We start from the raw sequence: 10,705 nt of genomic DNA on the forward strand, positions 1-10,705 counted from the left end.
CCTTGAGTTGCACGTTCTACTCACGTGCATACTGTGTCATTTCTCATTTTGACAGTTTCAAGAAAGGTCGATTGCTCTCTGTTGCAAATTACATGTGTCATTCTTGTATTTTCTACTACCACTGAGTTGTGATTTACTTGATTTCAATCAAAGTTTTTGTATGAACGCGCCCAGGCCGAACGGACGATCGGCATGCTGGAAACTGGCAGACATGTAGTGGTGAGTATGTTCAATGTTTCAATCTGTGACAAGCATATTTGGGAACAGGCACCATCAGACCAAAACCTTTGACGACCGACCCCGCCCAGTGAATCTGAGGTCAACTACAAGCTCACAGGATCGATTGACTCATCCGACACCGGTCTCAACAAAATTAGTTCAATCAGCGATTCACAAATGTAATTGTGACATTATTACCGTCTTTTTCGGTAAAAAAATTATTAGTATAGTGTTAAAACTACCTGTATAAAACTTCAAACAATAATCTGCTGATAAAATAACCGCAAGTCATAATTACTACCCAGATTACACAATCTTTTCCAGTAGGCGCCATACATCGTAAGCATTGTTAAGGTGAATTTTTTTTAACTTTATGAAGGTGACAAGAACAATGCTTATAATAAATCGTATGAAGCATATGTCAAGGCTGGCCTTATCTGTTTATCAGCCTATAAAAGACAGACACACTATCTCCAACTACGTCATTGTAGCAAAGTCTGCCATGATTCCCATATTGTTTCTGTCGTTCCTGCTGCCGACGGGTAAGCCTGACTTTAATATCAACATGTTTGAGACCGTGGTCTCCTCTAACGATCTATGGGTTGCTGAAGATCAATTCTAAGCCGGATCTTATAGGTCGCAATGCAAAGATTTCAGTTTGCCAGTCGTTACTCACCTAATGTTCCAGAGCTGTAGTTAAAAGATGAAATTACACAAATAAATACCGTTATTAATCTTGCAGGTGAGATATGTCAGTAATTATCTGTTTCACACCCGTGTTTAACGTCTAACAGACCTCTCTATCCTGCTCTATCCCGCAGCCCTAGGGTCGATGTACAGTGACCCCCACTGTGCCGGGGGGAGGTCTGCTATTGTCCATCTGTTCGAGTGGACGTGGTCAGACATTGCACAGGAATGTGAGAGGTTCCTCGGACCGTATGGCTATTGTGGTGTTCAGGTGAGTGGATGATGACATATGGCTGCTTATTAGTAACATCACCATAGCGGATGATGACATATGGCTGCTTATTAGTAACATCACCATAGCGGATGAAGACATATGGCTACTTATTAGTAACATCATCATAGCGGATGAAGACATATGGCTACTAATTAGTAACATCACCATAGCGGATGAAGACATGGCTACTAATTTGTAACATCGCCATAGCGGATGATGACATATGGCTACTAATTAGTAACATCACCATAGCGGATGAAGACATGGTTACTAATTAGTAACATCGCCATAGTGGATGATGACATATGGCTACTAATTAGTAACATCACCATAGCGGATGAAGACATATTGCTACTAATTAGTAACATCACCTTGCAACTTCAGTAACATTTACAGCATTAACTGTTTTGACAAACGTGTTAGAGTTAGTCACAAACATGTTTCCTAATGATAAAGTATTTTATTTAAAAACACCCTTGTTTTGAAGTTGAGGGGACCAGCGTAAATACTTCGAGTTATCCGACGTTTGATACAACATACAAACTGATGCTAAAAAAGGAATGCCCAGGGACCAAGTTTTTACTTCGAGACAACCACAAGATCGACGCAGTCTTGTTCGACACAACGGTGTTTGGTATCATATACCAATTAAAAGACCAATACAATGCCATCCGGTAATTCCGCGCACCTAAGCATATCGATCGCAACACGGCAACTAACGTCTCTTATTTTTGTGGTTTACGTGACTAAACATGCTGGTATGCATCATATTTACCTAGAAATATAAGTTTTATTGACGACTATATGATTCTAACGTTGCATTATTCTATACGGTTGACCTTACCGGCGTTCTGACGACATCGCTTGCTGTCAAGTAATTCTGCGCAGCAACTGATGCGCATAACATCCAGCTGGAGATCCGAAGAAGGGAAGCGTATTAGGGCCAGATTATTTTTTAAAAATCACTTCATCAATGTAAGGAAGAGTGTTTCATATTAAATCCAATTATGAATAATGAAGAAAAAGGTTTAAAAGTCTGAAGAAAACGAATTTACATAAAACTGTCAATTTATCTGTCAATTACTGTTATTTACTTACCTTTAGTGATTAAAAGCCAATCCCTTGTAGAAATGTCCCGATTTCAAGCGTAAATGTGGTAGCAGACGATGTTTACCTTCTATACGGAAGTACGCTATTGCAGCTGCGCAGAATTAACCGGACGCGCGGAATTACTCGTTTGTACATCATGGTTTAACATAGCAGGTATAGTTTCAAGTGATTGAATATTAAAATACCACGCCATCGTGCATCGATTGTTAAGCATGTGAAGTAACGCCAGTGCACTGATATAAACTCATGGGAACACACGAAAGTGCAAGTGTTCCTATATTCTTTTCCGGGATTCTTGTCATGCTTTATATTGCACTGTGGGTGAAAATCTGGAGATAGATCACATGGGTTCGAATCATTGTTTGGACAATAATTTAAAAAAAAAAATCTAAATTTTGCAACCGTATATTGTTTTTATATGTTACGAGTAACTTATATTTCAAATTTCAACGAAATCGGTGAAGAAATGGATTTTTCAGAAAATTCTCCCGCTACACTCATTACATAAAATCTCGCCAACTTCTAAATGCAGCCCAAGCACTTGACTGCATTTACTTTTATTCTTATCATCTATCTAATCAATTAGCTTTGATCCTTCCAGGCCTTAATTGCTTAGCTTATAAGGTTAGACTATCGTACAATTATCAACGAAAGTGTTTGATTATCTTTCTAGGTTAAACAATTAGTTGAATTAATTAATTTCCATTTCGTTGCAGTTTGTTAATTATCTTTTTTCAAATAATTAAATCAGTTTTGATCCTACGAATGCCCGGGGCCCCGTTCCTTAAAGCGATCGTAGCGCTACGACAGTCGTAAGTCTATGTTAAAGTATGGGAGTTACGATCATCTTAGCGATACGATCGCTTTGAGGAACGGGGCCCAGGATCCTTTGCCTTCCTCTACCTCTCTTTTGAAAACAAGACACGCAGTGTAATGTTCACGACATTAAGGAGTGTCTTTCCATTGGGAATACACAGCCACACGTTACGTCACACGTAAAGTTTCTTTCAAAATATTGATCAACAGGTAGTCTCTGTTTCTTGACCAAACGTCAACATTCGGTCGCACAGACATTAACGACTGTCCCAACTCTTTATTTTAGTAATCAAAATACATCTTTTACATTGAAATTGGACACTTTGGGGGGAACCTTGTGGTCAAAGAACAGATATTTGTTGAGGTTAACAATATGGTCACTCCCTACAGATATCTCCCCCCAATGAGAACCGTATAGTTACAAATCCCAGACGACCGTGGTGGGAGAGGTACCAGCCCGTCAGCTACAAACTCCAGACGAGAAGTGGTTCAGAGCAGGATCTGAGTGATATGGTGTCCAGGTGCAACAAAGCCGGGGTCAGGTGAGATTGACACATTAACAAACAGGCTCAGGGATTGGTTACTTATAATGAGTGAGTGAGTGAGTGAGTGAGTGAGCCAAGTGCAATCAGGTCGCTTTTGTATATATTTGCCTCAACCAAAAAGGTAAGAAGCTGATGTGAGGCTCAGTAAATAAGATGAGAACCTGAAACTTTGAATCACATTTTAATGAACGCACGCACACATTAACAAAGCTATTTTATGTTGTACCATTTTTGTTAGAATCTATGCGGACACTGTGATCAATCACATGACCGGTGTTGGAGGCACAGGTCAGGGCACAGCTGGATCCTCGTACGATGCCAACAGTCTGCAGTTCCCTGGCGTCCCATTCGGTCCCACTGACTTCAACGACGGCTCCAACTGCCACACTGGCGACATGACCATTCACAACTACAACAATGCAGAGGAGGTGAGGAACTGCCGTCTGGTCGGTTTACTGGATCTGAAAGCCGGCAAAGATTACGTGAGAGGCAAGATTGCCGGATACCTCAACCATTTGATCGACATCGGAGTTGCTGGGTTCAGAGTCGACGCTGCCAAGCATATGTGGCCAGGTAGGCCAATTGTTACATTTGGTGAAAGAGGGACTCATGAAACATTCTGCTTAGGTGTTTGCAACGTCTTTGTGAGCACACAATGAGTACTTCCAGACATACTGCCCTCAGACATAATGGACAATTTCTTTGAGTGGCCTTTTAGAAGTTGGGAAGTACAATATAGAACAAACTTTATGGATAACAACTTCTTTTTATTCTTGAGTGCGACGTTTCGATACAGATTCTTGTACCGTTGTCAAGCATAATGACAACAAACAGGCTTGACAACGGTACAAGAAACTGTATCGAAACGTTGCACTCACGAATAAAAAGAAGTTGTTATCCATAAAGTTTGTTCTATATAATGGACAATTCAGTTAAGATCAGCCATCAGTGTACGAATGTGGTATGAAATACACAATGTCATTTTAGAAAGTGGCGAAATGTAACACATGTTATATTTGGGATTACACTTTCTCAGTAAAGTACAGATTCTAGTACTTTTTTGTTTTACTAGAATCTGTACTTTACTGAGAAAGTGTAATCCCAAATATAACATATGTTACGAATGTGGTCATTTAACCAAATGTTATGAAGGATAAATACCTTCAAAATAGACTAAGTAAATGCCACTTTTTGACATAAAGACTTTACGCATAAAATATCATGTTACGCCTGTTGCAGGTGACTTGTCTGCCATCTTCGGGAGGGTAAAGAATGTCCGTTCTGACGTTGGAGGCGGCAAGCCTTTCGTCTATCAGGAGGTAATCGACATGGGCGGTGAGCCGATCAAGGGAGATCAGTACCTTGGCACTGGCAGGGTCACCAACTTCATTTTTGGAGTCAAGTTGGCTCAAGTCTTCAGGTAAATAACCTATTGGACCATGGTTCATTCATAACAGGTTTTATAAGTGCTGTCTAATGTGGTTCCACATTTATATCGCATTGATGATCAATGGAAGCTCTGTCCCTTTCCAGAAACCTTTTGTTCCGTTCCAAGATTATTCCCTGAGATTCAAGTCGAGATAGGACGGGGATGTAAGGGGCGCCACCATGCAAAATTCAACCAGGCAATAAAGATAACAATACGAAACTCTAAAGGTTTCAAAATGATAGGAAGGCTATCATTAATTGTATTAATTGTATTCTTAATTCTGTGTAAGCATCTCTCATTACTGAAATAATTGATGTTTCTAATTCCAGAAAGCAAAACCCCATGAAGTTTTTATCCAACTGGGGATCAGCTTGGGGAATGCTGAGTTCTGATGATTCACTTGTCTTCATCGATAACCATGACAACCAGCGGGGCCATGGTGGCGGAGGAGGCGTTCTTACCCACTCTGAGCCCCGTCCTTATAAGCTGGCTACAGCCTTCATGTTGGCCCATCCATATGGTTTTCCCAGGGTGATGAGCTCGTATAACTTCGGTAGCTCGGACCAAGGACCCCCTCAGAACGGCGACATGAGTACCAAGTCAGTCACCATCAAGTAAGTATACCTCCCAGGACCCATAATACACAGTATGTTTCTTATTGTCGATACCTTTCACTTGTGTAAGCATAGGTAAACCTCAAGCATAAATGTATTAAATTTTACAGAAAATGTAGAACTGATATAGTAGTGTGTGAGTTGGGTTTCACACCGCTGTGAACAGTGTTCCAGATTTACATTGTTGACAAACTTTCTGGATAACAACATAGATCGATACAGATTCTTGTATCGGTGTCATTATTGCTTGACAACGGTACAAGAATCTGTATCGAAACGTGGCAGTCACGAAATAAAAGAAGTTTGTTATCCATAGATTGTCAATATTATACCAGCTTCGGAAATGCCACTCAAAGAAGTTCCAGATTTCTCAAGAGCGTGTCACGTGGAGGATAACGTTCACCAAATCTGTGAAACCCACGACCACTTGTATGCTGCTGACACATCCAGAAGTATATTTTGGTCGAACTGGGATTCAAAACCCGCAATCACAGAAACTCTTCTCAGTGACTGGACGACTGGGCCACCCGAGATTTGATATAGGTAAGATTCCATAACGTTGATCTTTACCAACATTTTGTGCCTTATGTTTGTATCTAGGCTCCATTTTTCTGTTTTTCAGTGGCATGTCCTGTGGTAACGGCTGGACCTGTGAGCACCGATGGCGCCAGATGTACAACATGGTTGCCTTCAGGAACATCGCAGGTTACTCCGGGTTATCAAACTGGTGGGCTGGTTCAGACTATCAGATAGCATTTTCCAGAGGAAACAAGGCCTTTATTGCCTTCAACCTTGAGGGATATGACCTTTCCAAAACTCTCAACACTGGACTTCCGTCTGGAAGCTATTGTGATGTCATTTCCGGCAACCTTGAGAATGGCAGTTGTACTGGCAAGACAATTAACGTTGACGGAAGTGGCCATGCTTCGATTCATATTGGCAGCTCTGACCAGGATCCAATGGTGGCCATTCATGTCGGTAAGATTATATACATTCAGTGTTTTGTGTCTATGTTTTTAAAAGGAAATGACCATTTTTGTCTCATTTTGTCAAAGCAATTTAGGGGCAAGTACATTAATATGAACTGCTATCTATAAAGCCCCTGTTTCCAGGCACTTGTGCTAGCTCAAGGCGCTAACACATTATTGTCCCAGATAACCCAAGCTGCAAGTGTGCTAAAAGGTTAACAGTCATATGACGTATCCCACCAGCTACCCATTTACAGCTGTGTGAACAGAGGCAATGTATGAAACAAAGTAACTTGCCTAGGGTGAGACCACATGTGTCATTTGTGCTTCATTGTGGGGAACTTAGAAACCCTCAGAAGTCAAGCTGCTAGATACGGACACCCATCCTAAAACTCTCCGCGTCCAACGTTGCTTATCTTTAACTGATTTGTGACCTGGGCCCCGTTTCACAAAGTTCTCGTAAGCCTAAGATCTCGTAACTTTTCTCGTAAGATTCGTACTTCCTATACTGTAACATTGACTTACGATAGTCGTAGCGCTACGAGAGCTTTGTGAAACGGGACCCTGGCCTCTATGCAAGGTGTACACCTTTTAAACACACATTTTAGCAATCGTCCAGCAGTATCACAGTGGTTGACGCCTCCAATGGGTATTTCACATTCTACCACTGAGGAGTAACAAGTGAAAGATATTTAACCAATAGACTACCAGATACTGCTGGTCAATGCTTATCATCAATACATGGGTCGGTAAACGACACTAACGGTGACATCTATATTACTCATTTGTTTGTTATTCCCTTTTCAGGTGCCAAGAAGGGCTCCCCGGAAAAGCGTATTGGTTAGAACCCAGGACAGGTGGCGTAATCTTGCCTGGCAACGCACGGACATGAATAAACTATTTTTTCATAAAGTGGCAAAGTTATGTGTTCAATTGTTTACACAGAAATGTGTTCGATACACGTTCATTGTAAATTAGTGAAAGACCGCATAAGATTACAGCATAATATACCAACATATTCTAAATATGTTTCCACAATCTAAACAGCAATAAGTACCAAGTTCTAGTGCGGCACATTTACCAATATTCAGAATTGTATCACTGTCAAATGTCATGAAACGGATGTTTCTATATACTTGATTTCGTAATGGGGTTTAATTGGTATCTTTCTTTGACAAATAGGTAAGATACAACAAATGTCATATTTTGGATCATATTTTCAAATACAATTTTTGTACTATTGGAGGGTGAATCCCATGCTACCCTCACCGTCAGTAAGACGCATCAAATGGCAAGCTCACAAGTCAGCGATCTAACCGAATCGGTCTAAAATAACGTTTGTGCTTAACTATGATAGCGTATTCCCAAGTGTATTTATGGATGGATGACGTAGTCAGGTCATTAAATTTCCCGAGTCGTTCTCAAATTGATTTCATACAGCCAGCCTTCCATAAACTGTCACCACATTGTCTCCCCCTCTTTGTCAATAAACATCACAGGGAACACGTAATTACAACCGTCCACGGCAACAGTCGGTATTTTACTAACGCTTCATTCCTATGCTGCCACTGATAAACAATTCTCAACTGTCACATAAGAATGGGGCTGCCTGTTCGTGCTACGACTTGCCTTTTGTAACATACATTAACACCGTGTGGGGTAAAGTGAGAATTAGCGTCGCTTTGAAAGCTATTGCCACTTAGGTGTGGGAAATAATTATGTGTGCGGTACATGTCGTTGTGATGTGCATGTTTGTGTGCGTGGCCGTTGATGTCGTCGGGACTTATGCCGGTCCTATAGTTGATTACGCGGGCCCCAATTCATACACAGTATACCTACCAGTCCGTGTTTAACCCCCTTAATGCAGAGCGAATGGTAACGACAAGGACCATCCTTTAACATCTTTTGGTAAAGCGCGGTCAGGGAATCCAAGTAATGGCCATTTTTCCTCAGTCGCGCATTAAGACTAAAACGCGTCTACCGATACATAAGCGAAATAGCAAATAGATGACAAGAGTCTCAACATCGCTGGGATTGTTCAGTGACAATGGGTATGGAGATCAAAGATTAGTTAGGGACTGTTCAAAATTTAAGGCTGAGAGAGAGGGGGGGTTAAGGGGGTCACCTGTTTTGTTCTGGGGAGCTAGTGGGGTCAGCAATTTTGTACATACGTACTGGGGGGTGTCAGCAATTTGTACATACAAATTTTGTTTAAAATTATGCTTAGAAATTATGGGAAGGGGGGGGGGGGCATTGATTTTGTACATAACATGCAGGGAGGTCACTTATTATGTACATACATTTTAGAGGGGTCATCCACTTTGTACATGCTTCTCCATAAAAATCATCATCACCCACCACCCCCACCCCCCAGCCATAAATTATGAACGGTCCCTTAGAGTACTTTGAGCACACTCAGTGACCCTAGCAACAAGTTGACGTCATATGGAAATGTTTGCACAATGTTTGTATAGTTTGCGGTGCGGAATTCTAAAGGAAGACGGCAAATTTTCCTCCATCATAGCATGAGTCAAAGCTTTTTGGGGTAATTATGAATTTCTATATTTTGTTGAACACGACGTGTACGAGTTACTCCATCACGAAAGAGTAAGAAGTAACTCCAAAACTTTGACTCATGTAGATTATTCAAAATACCCTTCAAGAACCGCATCGTTGGGGAACAGAAAGAAAATAGTAACTAACAATACAACTGACACCTATCGACTAATGTTGTTTAAAATACATGTCGCGAAAAGTCTTCCAGAATCATAAAGTAATTTATACGTATTAACTGGAGATTTTATATTAGTATTTGAGGTCATATTCCTATTTTATTGATTTCTGAAGCTGTACACATAATCACTTGCACAAATCACATCACTGACGAAGGTGTAATAGATGTAAAACCAATTTTACTGACAGTTATCCAAGATCCCAAAGTAACTTTCAGTAACAACGGAACTAATCTTTACCTTAACTCGTCATCGATTCTAATGATGAAGCTCTGAATATAAACACTGCAGGAAATGGCCCGTCGACTTGCACTACAGGGTAACACGACACCCCTAGAATAGATTAATGAGTGCGTCAGGGCTACATATTAGGAGACTAGGGCTACTAAAAAGGAATTAACTGTCGCTCAGATCAATGACATGCCAGGTTAATGGAGACTGGGCATGCTAGGACAACGCCGTTTCAAACAGCACGACTTACCTATTAAACAATACAATACAACATAAGGAGAGGGTATAGCTTCCATTACACCAGTGTCAGTAACTGTGGCCGTGGCTATCGATTGGAACGTCGTGGTGTATCTGTGTTGACATGTAGAAGAGCGGGTTGATACGGGTTGTATTAATCAGATGTACAAGTACTGATTGGTGACTGACTGACTGAGTTTGGTTTTACGCCGCTTTTAGCAATATTCCAGCAACATCACAGCGGGGGACACCAGAAATGGGCTTCACACATTGTACCCATGTGGGGATCCGAACCCGGGTCTTCGGCGCGACGAGAGAACGCTTTAACCGCTGGGCTACCCCACCGCCCCCGTGAGTCAAGAGACAAGATGAGGTGAAATGGGGTTTGACGTCGTGTTAGAGATTATTGCGCGTGCATTACGTCATACATGAACATGCGTGTGTCTGCATGTTAGATCAGATGTGTGCGCGGACAAAGTTGTGGTATTAGCCCACTGAGATACCACATTAACATGGATCTCCCGGTCAGAGACAGTACTAAGACTCTGTGACGAATGTGCAATTTGTTTAATTCCTCCATACCAAACGCAAGATAGAGATTAGACGATTAGGTGCCTAACTCTGAGGGTGTGGGTTCGAATCCCGGTACTAGAATATGTACTTTACTAAGAAAGTGTAATCCCAAATATAATATATGTTACAGAGAAACAATAAGTACCCGTTGTTAACACCTTTAGGTGTGGCGCCGTCATGAATCGAATCACCGACTGTTTGCTTGCACTGCCGGAGCTCTACCCTACAGACACCGGAGGCGATGGTTGTCAACTAACAGATGCCAGACAC

At 41.3% G+C, this 10,705-nt stretch overlaps 1 protein-coding gene across 1 annotated transcript; it reads left to right on the forward strand.

Annotated features, from left to right (window-relative positions):
• The first annotated feature begins 670 nt into the window (after nt 1-670).
• LOC124286320 (alpha-amylase-like) lies at nt 671-7,574 on the forward strand. The gene is made up of 8 exons (XM_046722681.1): nt 671-761; nt 1,041-1,177; nt 3,497-3,648; nt 3,890-4,224; nt 4,891-5,071; nt 5,410-5,694; nt 6,317-6,672; nt 7,470-7,574. Exons 1-8 carry the CDS (start codon nt 722-724, stop codon nt 7,505-7,507), a joined length of 1,524 nt encoding a protein of 507 aa, XP_046578637.1. The 5' UTR covers nt 671-721; the 3' UTR covers nt 7,508-7,574.
• Nucleotides 7,575-10,705: the final 3,131 nt, after the last annotated feature.

The sequence above is a fragment of the Haliotis rubra genome, unplaced genomic scaffold (genome assembly GCF_003918875.1).
Source record: "Haliotis rubra isolate DU_JTF1 unplaced genomic scaffold, ASM391887v1 Scf38, whole genome shotgun sequence".
Classification (NCBI taxonomy): domain Eukaryota; kingdom Metazoa; phylum Mollusca; class Gastropoda; order Lepetellida; family Haliotidae; genus Haliotis; species Haliotis rubra.

Coding starts and splice junctions, on each gene's coding strand:
- LOC124286320 (XM_046722681.1), top strand. CDS start 722: ATGATTCCCATATTGTTTCTGTCGTTCCTGCTGCCGACGG. Junction 4,225..4,890: donor TGCCAAGCATATGTGGCCAG/GTAGGCCAATTG, acceptor CGCCTGTTGCAG/GTGACTTGTCTGCCATCTTC. Junction 5,072..5,409: donor AAGTTGGCTCAAGTCTTCAG/GTAAATAACCTA, acceptor TTCTAATTCCAG/AAAGCAAAACCCCATGAAGT.